This window comes from Canis lupus, chromosome 8, assembly GCF_003254725.2.
Source record: "Canis lupus dingo isolate Sandy chromosome 8, ASM325472v2, whole genome shotgun sequence".
NCBI lineage: Eukaryota > Metazoa > Chordata > Mammalia > Carnivora > Canidae > Canis > Canis lupus.
Window position 1 is genome coordinate 15790075 of NC_064250.1, and position 21858 is coordinate 15811932.

The 21858-nt window shown below is 34.2% G+C and overlaps 1 protein-coding gene across 20 annotated transcripts in view; it reads left to right on the plus strand.

The window, feature by feature from the left end:
• The window catches only part of MIPOL1 (mirror-image polydactyly 1), a 326942-nt gene that overhangs the window by 47069 nt on the left and 258015 nt on the right, over nucleotides 1-21858 (plus strand). For 9 of the 20 annotated variants that reach the window (XM_025443777.3, XM_025443771.3, XM_025443789.3 and 6 more), the window contains 3 exons: nucleotides 13294-13382; nucleotides 17867-18005; nucleotides 18585-18663. The exons of 4 other annotated variants lie outside the window; for them this stretch is intronic. In XM_025443777.3, coding sequence (XP_025299562.1) covers nucleotides 18645-18663 — 19 coding nt within the window. In that variant the 5' untranslated portion in view covers nucleotides 13294-13382; nucleotides 17867-18005; nucleotides 18585-18644. Of the gene's footprint in view, nucleotides 1-13293; nucleotides 13383-15183; nucleotides 15274-17866; nucleotides 18006-18584; nucleotides 18664-21858 lie in introns of all 20 variants that reach the window. 7 more of the 20 variants (XM_025443782.3, XM_025443780.3, XM_025443781.3 and 4 more) reach the window with 2 other exon arrangements.

Here is a 21858-nt window from a genome sequence, read left to right on the forward strand (position 1 = left end):
TTGGTTTGTTTCCACTTTTTGGCTATGTGAATAGTGTTATGAACATTCACTTACAGGTATCAATGTTTGGGTCCCTGTTGTCAGTTTGTTTCTTTTTTTCTTCTTTCTTTCTCTTTAAGATTTTATTTATTTATTCATGAGAGACACAGAAAGAGGCAGAGACATAGACAGAAGGAGAAGCAGGCTTCCTGTGGAGAGCCCGATGTGGGACTCCATCCCAGGACCCTGGCATCATGCCCTGAGCCGAAGGCAGATGCTCAACCACTGAGCCACCCAAGTACCCCTGTAGGTAGCTTTCTAAATTCCCTTATATACTTAGTTGCTTTGCCTGTCTTAATTTTTGAGTCTTACCTCAACTTCTCTTCCAGGCTTTAGACCATCTCTTGTATGTCTCCCATTCTCAGTGTCAGTGGGTCCGTAGTTACCTTGTAGCTCTTATAAATACTGTTTGCTCCATTACCTAGCTGAGTTCCAGGTGAGGTGATACACAGGCAGCTGCCTTGCATCAGTCTTTTAGGTATCCCCCAGGGAGATTACTACAGATTATGTACAATAATTTGCGTATCTTCTCTGCTGTCCTCTAGTAGAAGAAGGAAGCTGGGAACCAAGCTGCTACTGCTTTAAGAAGACCTCCATTGGGCAGTGAGAATGAATGGGGGAATAGTAAGGAGAAAATGCCTCAAAACTCTCCTACCATTTTGAAGATGGCTTTTTCTTGATTGGGTGTTTGGTTGGTTGCTGATAACTTTTGACTGTTTTCCAAAGTTCAACAAAATTGGTTCAGACAGTTCCTGCTGGATCTTTTTGATGTTTCTTTTGGGTAATAAGAGCTTGGAGCTTTCTCATCTGCCGTATTGCTGTCATTCCTCCTACTGATTTTTAATACAGTTTTATGCAGTGCAAGGCAAATAATATCATTTGTACTATCTTTGTATTACTTGTGTGATCCAGTGATCCCTCATTCTATGAATTGACTAGTACTAGAGGTCTGGGGCATTTGCCTCAGCATCCCAACCCCCCTCTAAGCTAGCACTGTACTCTTTTGGTAAAGTTTCATAGAGGTACCTGGAGACTCTGTAAGGGAGTGTTTTTATTGCCCAATAATCCAGGGTCTTTTGCCATACTGTACTAGAATGACCCAAGATTCTGTGAATATCCAGATCTTAACTCAGAGACCCATTTTATAGATTTTTCTTTTCTACCTTCTACTATGGTTTTACTATCTGCAGGCCTCATATGGCTGATTTTGAAAAACATTGCAACTCTGAAGTAGGCAGTGGTATGCTAGTAACAGTAAGGGATTGACTGGCAAAAAAAACAAAACTAAAAAACCTTTGTTGCTTCTGTTGTTTTTGTTTTTGTTTTGTTTTGTTTTGTTTTTTTTTTTGCTGTTTAAATACTCCCACTAGGGCACCTGGGTGGCTCAGTCAGTTAAATGTCTGAGACTCAGGTCATGATCCCAGAGTCCTATAGGCTCCCTGCTCAGCAGGGGTCTGCTTCTCCCTCTGCCCCTACCCCCACTCTTGCACACTCTCTCTCTCTCAAATAAGTAAAAAAAAATCTTTTTAATAAATAAATACTCCCACTATACCACATTTCAGCCTAAAAACATGGCATCTCTGATCTTGAAGTTGGATAGAGAAAAATGGCTTTCACAGGGAACTTGCATTGTTGAAACAAGTGGTATATTTTGCTTTGGCTGAGAATCATAGGGTTCACATTGTGTACAGCAATCCAAACTGGGAGATCCTGGGAGAACATTTATGTCAGTGCTTAAAAAATGTCCTGTATGTGAAGACAGTGAACTCCTCCTGAACTTACCCCCAGAGTAGTACACTCTTCCATATGACATTTCTGTTATCAGTAAGCTCTCTTGAGCAGCCTTCTCTTATTTGAATGATTCTTTACAGCATCTAGGACATGATGAGTATGTCTTACCTTGGGATTATTTGATGACCTTTGATGATAAGTGTACTTTTTACCAATACCCAATAACAAAATGGCAGTAGTCTTTTAAAAAGTCTACATTTAACATTTGCATCAGGAAGCTTTCAATCTCTAGTGATCTCCTGAGAGTTTTTAAGGTGAATAATCAGTTTCTGTCCAAGGCTCCTATCTTTCTTCATGTGTCAGCATTAAAGATACTCCTAAAATAGTTTGAGCACTGAGATCATAATGTTCTAGACTCTAGGACCTAAAGGCACTGCCTGGGAGACAATCCTTTGTAAATCTTCTATTGATTATTTTGGCTGAGGGCCTTACTCATATTCAGATTTCTTTTTCCTGACTTTATTAATAGGCTTAGAAGTATCTTTAAATGGAAGATATGGTTTTGCCAAAACCCAGATAATCCCACTAGTCTGGGGTGTCTATCTAGGGAGAGGTAATAAGGAAGACTAAAATATTTTTCAAAGATTAAGGATGTCCTTTGTGTTTCTAGCACGTTATTTCCAAAAATTTCACAGATTCGGCCTGGCTTTGAGTTTTAGTTAGGTTTTATTAGTCAAATTTTATGTCACATGAGTAGAATGCAAAAGAATTCCTGTTGTTTCACATCTCCTCCAATTTGCCTTTTTAGAGCTTTTAGTTTATGGCCACACTGATGTATGTGGGATGTCTGATATCTAATTTGGCTTTAATTTATACTCCTCTGATGACCAGTAATTCTGGGAACCCTTACATGCCTATAAACCTTTTTTTTTTTTAACTCTTTTGTCAAATGGATGTTCTGTTTATTTTTCCATTAACAACAACAACAAAAGCATTGTCTTTACTGTATAGATTTGTAGGAGGTTTTAAAAATATTTTTTTGAATATGAGTCTGTTACCATTAAATACGTTGCAAATTTTTTCTAGTGTTTTGTTTGCCTTTCATTCTCATAATGACATCTTTTGATGAAGGGAAAAATCTTAATTTTATTGGTCCAATTTGTCAATTATTTATAATTGGTGTTTTATGTATACTTTTTAAGAAATCTTTGCTCATCCCAAGATCATTTAGATATTCTTCTTTGTTTTCTTTTAGAAAATTGATTGCTTTACATTCTACTTTGAGGGGTGCCTGGGTGGCTCTGTTGGTTAAGCTGACTCTTGACTTGGCTCAGGTCATGATTTCAGGATCTTGAGATGGAGCCCTGCCTCAGGCTCTGCCCTCAGCAGGGAGTCGGCTTGACATTCTCTCTCTCCTTCTGTCCCTGTGTCCACACACACTCTCTCACTCTTTGATGTGCTCTCTCTCTTTCTCTCTCTCTAAAATAAATCTTAAAAAAAAATCTACTTTTAGATCTGTGATCAGCTCAGATTAATTTTTTGGCATATTATGAAGTCGGGATTGAGGGTAATTTTTTCTGCTTGGATATCCACCTGATCCTGCATCATTTTTTGAAAAGATTAGCTTTTCTTCACTACTGTGGACTATTTGCTGTAAGTCAGGTGTGTGCGTAAGTGTAGGTGTATGGTAAGAGTCTATTTCTGTACTCTTTATTATCCTTATACCAGTATCACACTGTCTTAATTACTTGGCCTTATAGAAATAAAAGCATATGTACTGGGAAGAAAGAAATAATGTCTTTATTAGCAAATAACATAACCATATATGTAGCAAATCCTAAAGCCTCTATAATAAAATGAGTAGACCTTATAAGAGAATTTAGTGGAGGTTGTAAGATTCAAAGTCCAATACAAAAATCAATTGTATTTCTATATATAGAAAATGACATTGAAAAAGTGAAATAAAATAATTACATTTACATTTACAGTAGCATCATAAAGCATTAAATCCTGGGGGTTAACTTTGTGAAATATGTGGAAGACCTTTACATGGAAAACTGTAAAACATTGCTGATAGAAATTAAAGAAGACAAGAGGTGTGCCATGTTCATGGATTAGATGGTTAAACTTTTCATTCCTTCTTACTTCACTTATCTCCATCAAAAACTCCAGCATGCTCTTTAAAAAGAAATTTACAGTGGTGCCTCAGTGGTTCAGTCATTTAAGCATCTGCCTTCAGCTTAGGTCATGATCGTAGGGACCTGGGATGGAGACTTCCTCAGGCTTCTTGCTCAGTGGAGAGTCTGCTTCTCCCTCTGCCCCTCCCCTATTCGTGCTTGCTCATGCGCTCACTCTCTTTCTCTCACTCTCAAAATAAATAAATATTTTTAAAAATGAAAAAGAAATTTACAAGCCAACCCCAATATGTATATGAAAATGCTCAGGACCTAGCCAAGTAATACTTTAAAAGAATAACAAAGTTGTAAGACTTACACCACCTAATCTCAAGACTTACACTGGAAATCTCATGTAAAGAAGGCAGTTTGTTATTAGTGAAAAGATAGACATGAAATACAAAAAGAGCCTAAATATAGACATATATAGTCAACTGATTTTCATGTAAGTGCCAACGTATATGTCTTTTCTCTCAAAGAACAAGAGACCGTCTTTTTATTTTTATTTATTTTTTATTTTTTTTTTGAGACAGTCTTTTTAAATGGTGCTAGAGTAACAGGAAAAAAGTGAACTCTGATCTTTGTCTTATGACTATATACGAAATATGAAATCAATTATTGATCTAAATATAAAGCCTAAAACCATAAAACTTGTAGGAGAAAACATAAAAGAAAAGAGTCGTGACCATAGAGTTGGTAAATATTTCTTAGAACATAAGAATGTTAAACTCAAAAGAAAAAAGCAGGTGATAAATTGGACTTTATTAGGATAAAAATATTTCCCCAAATGACACCATCAACTAAAATGAACAGATAAGCTATAGACTGAAAGAAAATATTTACAATACATATATCTGGCAAAGAACTTGTTTTCAGAATATATTAATAATTCTTACCACCTAGTAATAGGACAAGCAACTCAATAAAAAAATGGCTAAAAACATTAAACAAACATGTCACACAAAAAGATGTATGAAGGACCAATACACTTTGAAATGATGCATGTCATCATTAAACAATATGCAAATTAAAATCAAGAAAATGACTAAATTAAGATTGTAATAAGGGGTATAATGTACAGCATGATTATAGTTAGTAATACTGTATTGTATATTTGAAAGTAACAAAGAGTAGATCTTAGAATTTTTTTTAAGAATTTATTTATTCATGAGAGACACAGAGAGAGAGAGAGAGAGAGAGAGAGGCAGAGACACAGGCAGAGGGAGAAGCAGGCTCCATGCAGGGAGCCTGATGTGGGACTCGATCCAGGTCTCCAGGATCACACCTTGGGCAGGTGCTTAACTGCTGAGCCACCCAGGGATCCCTAGATCTTAAAATTTTTATCACAACAAAAAAAGTTTAACTCTGTTTGTTGATAGATGTTAACTAGACATTGTGATCATTTGTAATGATATATACAAATATTGAATCATGTTGTACACCTGTAACTAATTTTATATGTCAATTATATCTTAAACCCTGATTAAGCAAAATAGATTCTTTTTTTTTGTCTTTTCCATTTTGTACTGTATCAGCTACAATGAATAGTAAAATATACATATGTGTATATATATAAGTTTGCATGTTTACATTTATAAAAAAACTGTCCATACCAAGTGTTAGACCATGGAACATCTGGAACTCTCATACATGGCTGGTAGATGTATAAAATAGTATAACCACTTTAGGAAACAGTTTGGCTATATCTTAAAGTTAGTATGATCCATCAGTTCCACTCTGGAACTGAGAGAATTGAAAACCTATGTCTACAAAAAGGCTTATAAAAAAACAAACAAACAAACAAACAAACAAAAACAAAAAGGCTTGTACCAGCATATTTGTTACTGTTTTATTCATAGCAGTCAACAATTAGAAACAACCCAAATATTGTTAATAGTTGAATGGATAAACAAATTGCAGTATGTTCACACAATACAATAGAGTATTACTGAGCAATAGGAAGGAACTACTCTTTTATACAACATCAATGAATTTCAAAAGTTTATGCGAAATGAAAGAAAGCATTCAGATACAGAAGAATATTGTCAGGAGCTCAGATGAGCTGGAGAAAGCTGATTGACTAGGTGTCAGAGTTGCAGTTTAAAACAATAAGCTGGGACACCTGAGTGGCTCAGTGGTTGACTGTCTGCCTTTGACTCAAGTCATGATCCCAGGGTCCTGGGATCGAGTCCCACATCAGGCTCACTGCAGGGAGCCTGCTTTTCTCTCTCCCTATGTCTCTGACTCTTATCTGTGTCTCTCATGAATAAATAAATAAAAATCATAAATAAATTAACTGAAATGAAATTAACTGTCAAGCCTTTCATCACTTTGTATGATAGTATAAGCAAGAGACTAAATGGAGAAAGCACTAACCTCCCCACTGTTCCATTTTTTACCATGAAATGGTGCACCCATTTTAGGGTCAGGTGGATGAGCACAGACATAGGTATCATCTCACTGCCTAGGGAACCCCAAATGAAAAACTCCTGTAATTTTATGGGCCCAAGTTGGCCAATAGGAGGTTCAGAGGGTAGAGGTGGAGCACAGGGAGGAGGGAGAGAGTAAAGGACTTAGGAGTGGAAAAGTACTGTTCACTGAGCCAAAGTGGAGAAAAGTACCTTATCTTCCCAGCCCTTTATGGAGGTCTCCTGAGGATGGGTCCAGATAAAGACATCTCTGAGTGGCCAGAAATGCAGGTGTGCTTCAGAGCATGGCCAACCTGGGGGGCTTGAGTTCTTAACTGCAACTCCCTTTAGAGACTGCAAACATTGGTTGTGCAGTCTAGTGTGGGGAGAGCAGCTTCTCCCTGTGAGGCCTGCCAGATGAAGGCTTTGTAATTGCCTGTAGTTAGGTTTACAAAATCACAGATTGGTTTTTGGCCAGGAGCTGAACTCCTCAAGTATATGTTGTATGAGCCCATTTATACAAAACTCTGGAAGTAGCATCTAATTTATATAGTAAAGAAACACAGATTAGTGATTGCCTAGGATTGAAGAGTAGGGTAGACTTATTGCAAAGGGGCATGAGGCAACTTTTTATTTTTTTAATTTTTAAAAAATTTTTTAAAAGATTTTATTTATTCATGAGAGAGAGAGGGAGAGAGAGAGAGAGAGAGGCAGAGACACAGGCAGAGGGAGAAGCAGGCTCCATGCAGGGAGCCCCACTCGGGATTGGATCCTGGGACTCGAGGATCGCGCTCTGGGTCAAAGGCAGGCTGCTGAGCCACCCAGGGATCCCTAGGCAACTTTTTAATGGTGTTTTTTTTGTTGTACCATTGTAGATGGTCGTCAAAACTCACCAAATGTACACTTAAAATGGATGCAGTTTTACGTGATGCAAATTATATCTCAAAGTTGATTTTAAAGGTAAAGAAAATTAAAAATGGTTTGGTTCAATCCTAAGTGTACTGTTGAAAATATTTATATGTTTACTACAACTCGCAATTTTTAACTATAGGTTATGAAAAGGACTGTAGTATAGATATGTGAAGCTATATGGGTTGAGTCAGGGTAATTTGTTTGCATGATTTTATCCAGGCAGCTAAAAAAGAAAGTAGTAATGGAAAGAATCTTGACTATTCTTTGAAATTTGTTTTCTTATTAAACTGATACTCTTTTTATACTTAGTTTACAGTGCATCACCGTTATAAAACTTTATCATAAAAAAACTTTTATCATACAATGTCATGAAGCAATAAAACTCTTGTGTCTTAAAACATGCCAGTGTTTTTTATATTGTAGTAAAATGTACATAAGATTTTAACAGGGATCCCTGGGTGGCGCAGCGGTTTAGCGCCTGCCTTTGGCCCGGGGCGTGATCCTGGAGACCCGGGATCGAATCCCACGTTGGGCTCCTGGTGCATGGAGCCTGCTTCTCCCTCTGCCTATGTCTCTGCTTCTCTCTCTCTCTGTGTGACTATCATAAATAAATAAAAATTAAAAAAAAAAGATTTTAACAATTTTTAAGTGTATAGTTAAATGTCATTAAGTGCATTCACATTGTTATACAACTGTCATCCCTATGCATCTCCAGAATATTGTATTTGCCTTTTACTTAGGAGTCAAATTTCTATAAGATTTGTTATAAAATCTTTTGTCCAGTTCTTTTGAAATATACTTCCATATTTCTGTATAACATGTTAATATTGCTACTTCTTGATTCCCTTACCCCAGTCTTATCACAATTCCAAGACTTCCTGAAGCTGTCAAAGGTAGGGAAGATGTTTATCAGTCATGTTCTAGGACAGAAACACACGCACGCATGCACACACACACACACACACACACCCTAGGTATTCCAAACAGAAAGGGCCTTTATTATAGGGAATTGTAGCTTATAAAATTATTCCAAGTACTAGAACAGAAGTCAGAGACTATCTCTAGACCATGATTTACGGTCATGATATAATTGTTGCAGTCTAGAGGTCAATGAGCTGCTGCTGCGACCACCACAGCTGTCTGTCATACCAGGAGGTTCATACTAGACATTAGACCTCAGAATCTCTGCCACTGGAAATATTCATGTCTGGCTGACTTTACATGCTGAAAGCAGACCGATGACCTCTATCTTACTTTCTCCTTCCATGTCTGGCTGGAGTACATCTACTTGGTAAAATCTTTTTTTACGTTCAGACCATGAGCTGCAAAGAGACTATATAGAATGTAATTTTTAGCTGTTTACCTCTTCCGAATGGAAACGAAGGGTGAAAGTTGGGAGAGCCAATCCAAGTAACTACTATAAGGGGATAGGTCTCTCTGATACTTCTGCCCCTGGTACACACACCTTCACTCTCTGTTTTCTCAAGCTTCTAATATAGTTATATTATAATTATTTAGAAAGATATACAGTGTTTACATTATTATGGTCATGTAGATGCTAATCATAACTAATACATTTATTATATTTTTATTATTTTCCCTTCTTTCTCCCTTGCACAGCTTTTTGCTATTGTATTTATTTTGTGGCTTAGTTTTTTGTATATTTTTTATTGATTTAATCCCAAACTCTCTTATCACTTATTTGAATCTCTTTTGAGGATCTTAGTTAGTTAACTTTTTCACCTAATTTGGCAGGTGCCTTGTGAATGGCTATGACATTGAGCAGGTGGTTGGAGATTATCAGGTTGCTATTTAAGAAAGGGGAATGTCAGCTTATTTGAACTTTAACCTTTAAGCCAATTTGGTCTCAACATTTTCATAGACTACTTGGCTTCAAGTCCCACTCTGTTATAGTTTGATTTTGACATGAGAATGTTTACCCTTTCTTCCTTTTGAGCTTATTTGTGGTTTAAAATATATATTTAAAAATATTTTTGTCGGGGGGGGCACCTCAGTGGCTGAGTCAGTAAAGAATGACTCTTGATTTCTGCTCAGGTCATAATATCAGGGTTGTGAGATCAAGCCCCAAGTTGGGCTCCACACTGGGCATGGAGCCTGCTTCAGCCTCTCTCTCTCTCCCTACCTCCCTACCCACCCCCCCCCCCACTCTCCATCTCTCTCTCAAAAAAATAAAATAAAATAAAATTGTTTTCATATTTTAAAGTTTGAAATGGTAGATATCAGGAGACATTCCAGCAAATGCTCAGTTATTTCAATCAGAATGAATTTGGGTTTGTATTTCCTCAAAATAAAAAGGTAAAAAAAAAAAAAACTGAGGGTAGGACCTGATTTGTGACTATCATTTCACCTTAAAGATTACAGATATACTTCTTTCTTTCACTGATATAAAGAGATATTATTTAGTAAAATAATTTTATTTTGTGATGAAGTATAAAATTTACCTAAATTTGTTGGTTCAGGTATATAGACTTAACACTCTTAAATGGTGACAAGTGTTGAAATTTTGAGACATAGTGTTAATAGTCTTTTTTTTTTTTTTTTTGGTGTTATAGTCTTTATCACTGTTTCTGCTTCTGAGTTCTCTCTGTAGGTCATCTTTGTTAGAATTATTATGCCTTTAAAAGAAATATGACTCTTTTACAAATGGGAAACATCCTCAGGAATAGAAGTAAATATTTTGTAAAGTAAAATTGGAGAGTATTTCAAATTTACGTAGTTATGACTCTAGCAAATGATAAACCTGGTTACTTATTTTGCAAGTCAGTAGCAGTAGCTAACTAGGATGTTGCTTCAGGGTATAGCAGATGGCCTCTAAGTAGTTTGGTGAGGAAAATGTTTGCTAAAGGTGACAGAGTGTACCTACACTGTTTCCCATATGCACTAGGTCATTGGTAACATAAGGTCTTAGCTTCAGGAAGTTGTTAAATTTAATGTCAGGGAGTAATTCCAAAGCATTTTAATAAATAAAGTACATATCCCTTAGCCGATAATATTTTCTTTATGGTTGCTGCATGCTAAGATGAAATTTGTAGGCTTTTTCTAGACAGCATGCAATATAGAATCCGTGTTGGGAGTGTGTATGTGTGTGTATATATACATATATATATTTATGAAAGATGTGCAGTACCTTTTACATGATACATTGGATGTGTATATATCAGGCATGAGATTGACGGGGTTTTGATGACATTCTTGTATAAAATGGAACACTCATTGTTGATCCTGTGAAAAATTATTTAATGGCTTTTGCTAACAAGCAAAAAATGCTGTATATTCTCTGATTTTACAATATGTGTTTTAAACTATTTAACATGGAAATCATAAATATACAAGAATCAAGAAACAATAATTCATATGTACGCACTACACAACTTCAACAGTTGTCTTTCATGGTTCATGTTAGTTATTTTTGTTTCATCTTATTCTGCCTGCCTTATGAATCCTATTCCCCTTTTCCTCCCCCAATCTCCACTCAACCCTACTCCCACCCCAGGATGATACACTTAAGTTTGTTACATACTTCCACTAGGAGTCTTATAATGTTTGATTGCTGTTTTGTAATACTTTGAATATTTATGGCAGTTTTGATTTCTCTTCATTTTCTTTTCAGTTTATAAAAGATTTTCTTACACAATTAGTAGTGCAAAATGCCAAATTGTTTAGATAGCTATTTTGTAGTAATCAGTACTACAAAATATAAGACAGTAAAAGTCTTATATTTTAAAATGAAAGATCATCAGTGTCTTGAAAAATGTCTTTTAAGAAAATTAAAATCACACTGCTTGATTTATTTAATACTTAGAACACTGTACAGTTGTGTTACTATTAATTTTATAAGCAGTATTTTAAATTCAATTGATTTGCCATTAGAGATTTTTTTAAAATGTGTTTTCTAAAACAGATTTTTAGTAAACATGTACTGATCCTAAGAAACTCTTTATAATGTGATGAAGAAAAGAGATAGTGCAATACTTACATATAATTTATAGTTGAAATTATAATTTCAAATGCAAGAAGAATAAAAATGTTTCTTGAAGGAAATTGCTATACACAGTTGGCTTATAGTTTTCTTTTCATACTGTATATTTATTATTTTATTATTAACTATGGAATATCTATTTTAGGACCATATTCTTGTTACATACTTTTCATTAGTGAAAACATTCAGTAAGAATAACTCTTAAGAAATTACATGAGGGATCCCTGGGTGGCGCAGCGGTTTGGCGCCTGCCTTTGGCCCAGGGCGCGATCCTGGAGACCCGGGATTGAATCCCCACATCAGGCTCCCGGTACATGGAGCCTGCTTCTCCCTCTGCCTGTGTCTCTGCCTCTCTCTCTCTCTCTCTCTCTGTGTGTGTGACTATCATAAAAAAAAAAAAAAAAAAAAAAAAAAAAAGAAATTACATGAGCTTTTGTAGTTCTTCAGATAAAGGTGACTGATAGCCATGACTAGAAATTAGAGCTGTACACCTAATGTTCATTGTACTGTTTAAAGATTTTGTCCTAGTGATTGTACTTTGCAGCCTAGAAGTTGTCTTCAACATCATAATTTAAAAAAAACAAAATGTATAGTTTACATGCAGCACTGTCCATTGAGAATGATTGGGTAATGTAATTTTAGCAGGTGGCATAAACATTAATTATACAGTGTATGAATTGCTATTCACTGTTCAAAACACAAGGTATAACTGTTGTTACTGGAATATATTTGTTCTCATATATATGTCTGTTTGTAAATGTCTCAGTACAAATTCTTAAATAGCTTTTTGATAAAATCTGTTAGTAATCATATGATGCCTGATGAAATAATTAAGACTTTATGTGGTTATTTTTACTTTATTTTAGAAAGACATTTTTTGATAGTTGTTATTTCATTTGATTTCAAGTGGCTGCTCATACCAGTTGTCATTGTAGATTGATTTAACTTGCTCTTACACTTTTTTACCTTTGATATGCCAAGAACTTCAATTGGTTGTGTGGAAATGCAAGCCTTTGTGTGAAGGAGTAGGTAATTGCATCAGAACTTGGCACCCACATGAATCTTATGAAAACAGGCTGTTTGTTCCCTAGAGAAACTATTCTATAAGCTGACTTTGTTTTTATATTCTGTTCTGTGCTAGATTAAAGTGATTTAGTTTAGTTTGGCCTAGGGCAAAACGTTTCAGGATATTTTAGAAAATCCTATATCTGATTAGCACTCTGAAAATAATACTAGTTTTAAAGTTTTGCCTTTTAAAAATTTATCAATAGGCTATGCAGTGCCATTTTTGTTATCAAAGCGCCATTTGTAACTGGCACTGAAAACAGTCTCAGTGTTCCAAGTGGTATATTGTTTTGCCCTCCAAGTTTTAAAAAATGTGAGTCATTTATTTTAAACCAAATAGTTATTTCTTCCTAATTTGATATCCTTCTATGACTGTCAATAATGAGGATTAATTTATCTTTTTGATAGTAATTTCTCGATTACTAAAGCATATAGCACAGGGGAACTATGTGAGACAAACCTACAATTGTCATAATATAGAAAAAGTTATTTTTAATATAAACTTTCTGAACCTTAAAATCCTGAACACTAAGACTATTATAAATAGTCCCTGACTGAAAAAGAAATGTGGTTGTTTTAAGAAATATTTGCATACCTCTTAGGAAGCTCATTTTAAGCTTTTCCAAAAAATTCCTATTATCTAGTAGTTTTAATTTTAACTTTTTACTCTACTTAAACCAAGCAAGCAAGTAAACAACCATAATAAAGTATAATTATAAAAGATTAATTAGGTAATAATTTTTTCAAGTTTCAAAGGAGTCACAAAGATTATGTCCTTTTTATTCATTTTAGATCTCTCAGGTATAATAGTTACAAATAGTTTCAAAGTTTCCTATTCAATTCAAAGGTTATTAATTAATATTTAACTATTAAGTTAAAAATAATACATGTACATGTTTAAAAAATCAAATTATACAGATAGATATAAAATGAACTAAAAATACTTCCTTCTCTCATTCCTCAGTCTCCTCACCTCAACTCTTATGTCCTTTCTTCACTGGTTATAATTGCCTGTGTATTCTTTGTTACACCTATTCAAGCATGTATGCATATGTAAGTATAATTTTACATTTTTCTCTATTTTTGCTGTATTTATGTTTTGTGCCTGCATTGTTTTGGCTAAAGATGTATTTTGGGTAGGAAATTTATTTGTCTTATTCATCATTTTATATCTATCTCCTAGGATAGTATCTGACACACAATATACAAGTGCTTAATAAATGCTTATTGAAAGAATCTTCCACACGTAGTACATGCGTGCATTTGTATGATACAAACCATATAGGTTTGTTTTATGATTATACCACATTTTATTTTACCAGTTTTCTGTTGAGGATCATTTATATTAGGTCTGTTTTTCTGCTAGTCACTGATCCATCCATCCATCCATCTACCTGTCTGTCCATCAAATATATACTGAGTACTCACACTGTATGCCAAATAGCTTCTAAGAATGCAGATGAAGGAGAAAATCCAGGGCTCTGCTTGCATTAGCTTAAATATATGTAGTTGGTTGAAATATATCAAACACAATGAAATAAAACCTAAACAACTTATTATCTATATTACTGCCTTCATGAAACTATGATTGGGAAAAGAGTTTTTACTTTAGGTAGAATGACCAGGCAAAAGCAGGAAAGAAAGACGACAGCCAGCCAGACTAAATAATGAGAACAATAGTGTAGAGAGTTGGAGAAGAGAATTCTAGGCAGAGAAACTAGTAAGTATAAAAGCTCTGAGGCAAGAATAAGCTTGGTAAATTCAAGAAACAAAGAAATTCAGTATAACGAGAGCTTACTAACAAATAAATACTGCCTCAATGAGTGTCTTTGTACATAAAAATTTATTTTACATATTTTTCTAAATATTTTTAATAGTAAAACTGAGGGATCAAATAGTGTATGGATTTTAAATTTTAATAGCTATGGAGTGGAACCTCTTATTCCTTATCCTTTCTCCCTAAGCCTCTCCTTGCTCTCCCTGGCTCTGAAGAACTTGGGTTGTCTAGAGCTGAGTAAGGAATGGGCTGTGACAGGCACAGTGAGGGCAAGGAATTCCATTTGGAAGAGAATGTGCTGGGAACTGTGAATGTTTGGGAGACTTTTGTCTAATAAGATGAAAATCCAGTAGTGGAACATATGCATATATTGTGTAGGATGAGTTATGTGATAAAATATCTGGCTCTCAGAAATACAGTGCTCTCCTTTTGCCTTTTAATTAAATCATTTCAATGCAGAAATTATCTCAACTTTTTCAACTAGGAAATAGAAAATTTGGAGGTTCTTAGTTATGGTTGGATATGAAGCCATATTACAAATGATTCCTAGTTTGACATCATTGGATTCAATTTATAAAATTTGTGATTAAAGATGTATTATGAAAAAAAATGCCATTAACCAAAACAAAGTCAGTCAAAAAACCTTTGCTTATAATAAGGCTTTTGTGGAAGAAGGTAGGAAAGGCATTTCCTATTTAAAATAAGTTTTTACAAATCCTGGGTATTGTTACAAGGATGAACCCTGTTTTTAAATAAAATGCTTTACTATCAAAAAGGCATTGTTTTAATTTTAAAGGAGAAATGTGAGAATCACATAATTTTTAGGTAGATTAGAAATTTTAGACTAGTCAAAGAACAAATTTTGTTTCATGAGGTGTTTTACTGCTGAGTAAATAAAGAGTCAAGTCACATTTGAGATCATAGAGCTGTTTAAATTTTTTCCATCTTAATTTTTTTGATAGGGTGAAGATAGGAAATTTTGGTGGATACATTCAGATTCTCACGTAGCTAGAGAGAGAAGAGGGTATCCAGTTTCCTTAATTATTATTTATTTTTCCTTTTTTTCTACATAATAAGACCACTTCCTTTGAAGATTAAAAACAACTTGAAGGAATGAGGTTAGGAATCTGTGATGGAGAAGGTCTTAATTTAACAGATGCTGATGTGGTATGTTCTATCAAAGTTTTTTTTTTTTGTCTTTTTTAACCTAGGTAATTTATTCTAGCACAACTTATAAACAAACTTTAGTTGGAAATTGATTTTATTTTGTTACCTGGTATACATTAGTAATAATAAAGCAATTATATTTTGACTGTGGTATAATAGATAGTATTTTGATTAAGGAGACTATCAGATGTCTGCTGTAAAATCATCCAGCTAGTTTTAACATGAATATATAATTTTTAATTGAAACAAGTTCTTGATACCAAATCTTTAAGTTAAGGAAAGGAGTTAGTATTTTATTAGTCTTATCTTTATCCTAAAATGAATATAAGTATAAAACATATTGCATGTTTACAGAAGTCTTCTATTCCTTTTACAATATATAGATATATAAGTTGTAATTATTTGAATCATTAGAACATCTAATTTTTGCTTGACAATATGCAAATGTGCCATTAAATCTGTTTTTTAAGATTTTTCCAGTTTAATGTCTGAATCCAAATTCATAAAGAGTTGGAAAAATGAGATGTCTGAGCTATAGGATTCACAGGGATTTCATATGAAGCCTATTTAATCAGGATAACACTGTTATTAATATTCATAATGTCAGCTGGAACACAAATGACAGACTATGGGGCCTAAAAATTTTACTTGGTGAATTTATTAAAAGTAGCTTAAAAAATTAATGGAATTTAAGTAAAGTTGGTGAATATGAAAATCTTGTGTTAGCAGAAAAAAAATCTCTATTAGAACTTTCTTTAAGACCATTTTGCATTGATGTCTTTTGACAGATTTCATTGGTACTTAAAGAAGAAAGATGCATGAATGGTCATTTAAGAGGATTTAAACACATTGGCACATTAATTTTTACATGAATAATAAGTACTTTCCAAAAGCAATTAACTTACAGTGTACAAGATATGAATTGAAAAATAAGACTGTGACATCAAGGGCAAAGCAAATGTGCTGTACATTTTAAACTTAGTGGCAGGACTTTTTAATATTTTGGTTTATTTTATTTTTATAGTTTAGGTAAGATATGACTTAAAACATGGTTATTTTAACACATTCAAAGGCGTATCAGAAGAACAATAATGTTTTCCCCCCTCCACAAAAATATTGGTAATGTTAAACATTATCCTCTTCAGGTATTATTTGCATTTATTGGAGAATTAAGCATTTGTTGTACTGTTGGTAATATTTGAGACTATATTCAATTTTATAGACAAAGGGATGATTCTGATTGGATTTAGTGATTCAAATACATATGTGTTAATACATTTATTGATTGTAGCATAACTTAAATGTATAATAAATAAGCTCCTTAAAGTTTAGCGTGAGAAGTTAGTTAAGAACCATCTGAGTGGTATACAAGTCACTTTGTTCTGAATTTTAGCCTGAAGAAGTAAAAAAATTGGGAATGGTGTTAAGTAAAACCAGAATGCATTTTATTTTACGTACCACCTGTTACTCTTTGTTTTCAAATGTGCTTATAATGATATTACACCAGCACACTAGTTTTTTATTATTAAAGTTCACTAAAAAATTAATTTTAGACCATTATGCATAGCTATAATAACAGTATTTTATATTTTTCAGAGATTATTATTCTTGAAAATTTTAGACTTATTCAAAGCTTGTTTAGTTATTATCTATAATGGTCCACTTAGGGTTTACCAATGAGAGGATATAGGCATTGGCCTAGTAGTCTAGACCGGTACTAGAAGTCTCATTTGCAGTCTGTCAGTGTTCCATATGAAATCATTTTGTTTCATTAGACATAATAGAAATTGCCTGGTATGTTTTGGGACTCCTATTCAGAGTTTGGCTAGAAAAAGTATTAATAACCAGGGTGTGTAGAAATGATCACAGTATAAACTACATGTTAATTTTTTTGTATAAGGAATGAAATCAAATTGATATATTGGTTGTTATTATTTTTCTTGTAGCTTTTTAAAACTTAGGTTTTGGAGAGGTGGTTTTTGTTTTGTATTTGGCTCTGAGATATTCACTTACATGCCCAGGAGAGGGCAGCATTTTACTATATCAGCCTCATAAAAGCATTAGCCCTGCTTAGACTGTCAATGTTTCTTGTAATTACTCCCAGTATATTTGTTGCTTGCTTATGAATTAACTTGCATTTATGGAACTAAATCATTTCAATCATTTAATTACACCTGAGGAGCTGAACTATAATTGCTTGCTTCCAACTAGGATCTGATATGGCTTGAGCAGTATTAATTTGGTGTTTACTTTTCTGAGTGCTAAAAGCATTAAAATGATTGTGCAATGGGATTACATTTTACTAATTGCTGGCATTCATTAGCTGGGTAAATGATGAGGAAGAGTGACTGTATATTGCAGAGGGATAAAATTATGGTTTTAAATAGTATATTACTAAGCACATTAAGGCCTGTAAGACATGTTTTAAAATACTCCAGAGGTTATTAAAGACTGTATTTTCTACATGTCTTGCTATATGAATCTCTTATTAAAAGACTGCAATTATTATTAACCTTTTTGGGCAATATGTAGGGAAATGGCTTCATTGACTGGGACATATTTCTTTGATATTAATAACTTCCTATATTTTCAGCTAATCCAAAAGTAAATGAGGAACTTAGAAAAAGATTGCCAACTCCAGATCAACATATTTAGAGAAAATTGGAAAAGGAGAAGCTTACTACAGCCTTATTTGAGGACTTTTTAAAAGAACACAGAGTTCTAGCTGTGAGGTAAATCAAATTTTATTCTCCTTAAAAAGCATGCCAAAAAAACCCCCACAACAAACCTTGTGTAGCTTTTGTCATGTTTATTATGAAAACAAATGCAAGACAAATATCAATAATTCCATAAGTTAATAAGCCTTTCTGCTTTTTAAAAAATTCAAATAGTATTTTATTGACTTCTACAAGTATAAAATATTTTATATGAAAATACACATTGTAAATTCAAATCAATAAATTTGAAATTTTTGATATAAAGTTTATGACATAGGATATAAGTTTTATTTTTCTTAAATTGTTAGAGTTCAAAAAGATTTAAATAAATTAAATGATTCTTTAACCAAAGGAGCAAGAATATCTGGAAACTTAACCTGAGCTGTATTTACTAAAATATAAGTGTGAAAGAAAGAACCTTTTTCTGAGAAAAAAGATTCAATTTGATCTGTTGAAATATACAGTTAATAGTCCCATTATAAATGTTTTAGAAAACCATTTATCCTGTAAATTCTCTGTTAAACAAAGGTAAGGTTTAGGTGTGTTCTGATATATTGTTTTAAGTTTATTTATCTAGAGTTGGCTTTATTTTAGCTTCAAATCTTGGAGTAAAAACCAGAGACATTGCCAGAGCAAACAAGAACAGAAGTACAAATGGAGGACTGGTCAAAAGGTAAGGACTTTTAAGGTATTAATACCAAACCCCAGGTGTGGTGCTAGTTCAAGGCATTGAATGCAGTGTGTTTGTTCTAAGCAGTATATTAGATGGAGGCAGACAAGCACACATGCACACATACAAAGAAGGAAGCACACACAAAGAGACCCACATACTGCAAAAGAGACACAAAGAAAGACACAGAGGAAGAGATACTGAGAGAGAAAGAGAAACATACACAGGGAAAGAGAAAGAAACATATAAACAAAGTGATTGAGAGGGGAGATTGAGAGAATGACTGAGAGAGAGGTGCATAGGGAGAGCCACATTGCAGAGAAAGAAGCACAAACAAAGAGACACAGACATAGAAGGGAGATACTAGAGTCTAAGAGGGAGGCACAGACACACATGTGGAAGCACACACACAGAGAAAGACACACACATGTGGATACACACAGGAAGATACCAGAGGAAGAGAAACCCGGTGAGAAAGAGACAGAGACATACAAGGAGCGAGACAGGGGAAAACATATACACACACACCCAGGAAAAGAGACAAACAGTGAAGGAAGATAGAAGATATACAGAGAGAGACAGACAGACAGACAGATGACACAGAGAAACAGACCACGATACATTCGGATACAGAGATAGAGGTGGAGACAGGTGCACAGCAAAACATGCACTCAGGAAGAGACACCCACAGAGAGATGAAGCCAGAGGGGGCCTGAAGTGGAGCCACAGACAGATATGCAGAGGGAGACGGCAAGAGACCCTACCAGAGAGAGACAGAACAAAATGCATAGGCAAAGGGAGAGAACAGCCAGAGATGGAAACGTAGTCTAAAAGATAACAAGACCGAGAGATGGCCTGAAAAAAAGAAAGAGGATGGGTAGATGGATGGATAGATAACACACTCATACACACACACACACACACACACACACACACACACAGGTAAATAGGGCAGGTAAATAGGGCAGGCAGGCAGGGCACTGTTGAGCAAGATATCAGGGAGCCATAAAGAGAGGGGTTTAAAAAATGTTAAGTGTTTTTGTTTTTTTTTTAAGATTTATTTATTTATTCATTCAGAGAGAGCGAAGAGAGAGGCAGAGACACAGGCAGAGGGAGAAGCAGGCTCCATGCAGGGAGCCCGATGTGGGACTTGATCTCGGGTCTCCAGGATCACACCCCGGGCTGCAGGCGGCGCTAAACCACTGCGTCACGGGGGCTGCCAAAATGTTAAGTTTTTTTAATTGAGGTCTCTTACGATAAAATTTTGCAAATCTGGAATCCCTAGGAAACTAACCATTCTGAATATAGTGTTGCATATAGTTGAAGGCTTAAATCTCTATGTACATTGTTTTTATTTCCTCTAAATTTTATGTTTAAAAAATTAGACTGTTACCAAAACATTGCACACATTTCCTTTTTTGATTCTCCCTTCCCCACTAGGGTTCTTCTTCCCTATATATCAACCACACAGTTACCTTTTTCAGAAGGTTAAAGGCCATTTTGGGGTACTATTCTGTTATCATTTTCTTAAATAATAGTTCTACATTCTTTTGAATTATAGAAAGGTGCTGTGCTTTCTGCATTTGTTTTTTATTTCTGTCGTATTATAAATTTGTTGCCATTAGCAAGCTTTCTCTTCTAATTTGTGATTCTAGGCTGCTTGTTAGGAGTTTAGAATCCAAGTAACTGAATTGTGTACAAAGTAATAGCAGGTTATATCTGAATAAGGTAGAGGCATTTAATTCAAAGTTTATATTGTTAGTGAATGGGCTTTGTGACAATTGCAGTCTGCTTTCTTTATTCAAGTTTGTACTGGTGTGAAGCTGGGAACTAATTTGTTGTAGCTGTTTTTATTCATTTATGCAAATAAACAAGAAACATTCTTCTTTCCAAGAGCTCAAGGCAGTTTTTATTCCATTTATGTGCAATAATAAGAAAAGAGGAAGTAAATAATGATGCCCCTGTTATTTATGTTCCCTATTCAGAGGTCACATTGCTGTGGAAATCATGTTGTTCAAATTATAGACAAAGGATCTCTATGGAACCAAAGGAATTATTTTTAATATATCTAAAGCAACAGGCTGTGGAGGAAATACTTCTCATAAGTAGAATAACCAGGAAAGAAGTTAAGGAAGGGAGCTGCTGAAGCTCTTGGACACTTACAGAAAAGAAGGCTTTAGGGTTGAAGACATAGATGCATAAATAGTTTGCAGAAAGCACAGACCACAATAGACGTGACTGAAACATCATTAAGAAAATTTGCATTTTTCAGGCTTTTTTTTTTTTTTTACATCAGACGTAGGAATAGGACATTCCTTCATATAAAGGGCTTGTTAATGAAACATTATTAAGGAATAAAATTAAATAGGTAGATGTAATATCTTTTGAGTTTTATGATAATTGATACGTTTAAAATCTCACATGGTCATTGCCTTGACATCAGGGTTCACAGGATTTATTGTAAAGCACAGATTACTTCAAAGCTCTGTCTTATACTAGTGTTCATAGCCTGCTTGGATAATCAATTATTTTACTTCATATTTACTTTTTTTTTTTTTAAGAAATAGAGCACTAAAAACTTATATTACATAGACATGCCTTTGTGGCATGTCTTACAAATCTTATTATAAGGGTTGTAAAATGGCTCTTCTTTATCTAACTTTAGTGTAGAAACATTGCTGAGATATTTGAAGTCTGAGTTGATGAGGTATATAATGTCAACAGAACAATTTACTTTTTTTGTTTTTTGTCATTATTGACAGTTTAGAAAATGTAAAGCTGTGGTTGGTAGGTAGGATGGATGAAGGCATCTACAAAACTTGTCCAGATTTCTTGAAGAGTTGTTTTTACTCTAAATGGCTGAAATTTAAAGTTGTGTTGTTGGGAGGTGAATCAACATGTGTGCCAAGTAAGCATTGGTAATATCTTCTAGTTTCTTAAGAAGTAAATGATGTTTTCCCTTTTGTGAAAACTTTGTTTGTCAGGGTTCTTTTTTTGTTGTTGTTTCTGCTTTTTCAGAAAAAAAATGAAATGTTATAATCAAAGGATGCATGTAAAGTTAGCCCCCCAGAGTGAGTTGTTATGTGATTGGTTGCCCAGCTCTTTTAAACATTTACTTATTATTTACTTAACTATGTAAGAAAAAAGCACGAGGGTTGGAAGTCTGTTGTAATTTTTTGGAATAGTATAATAATTTTC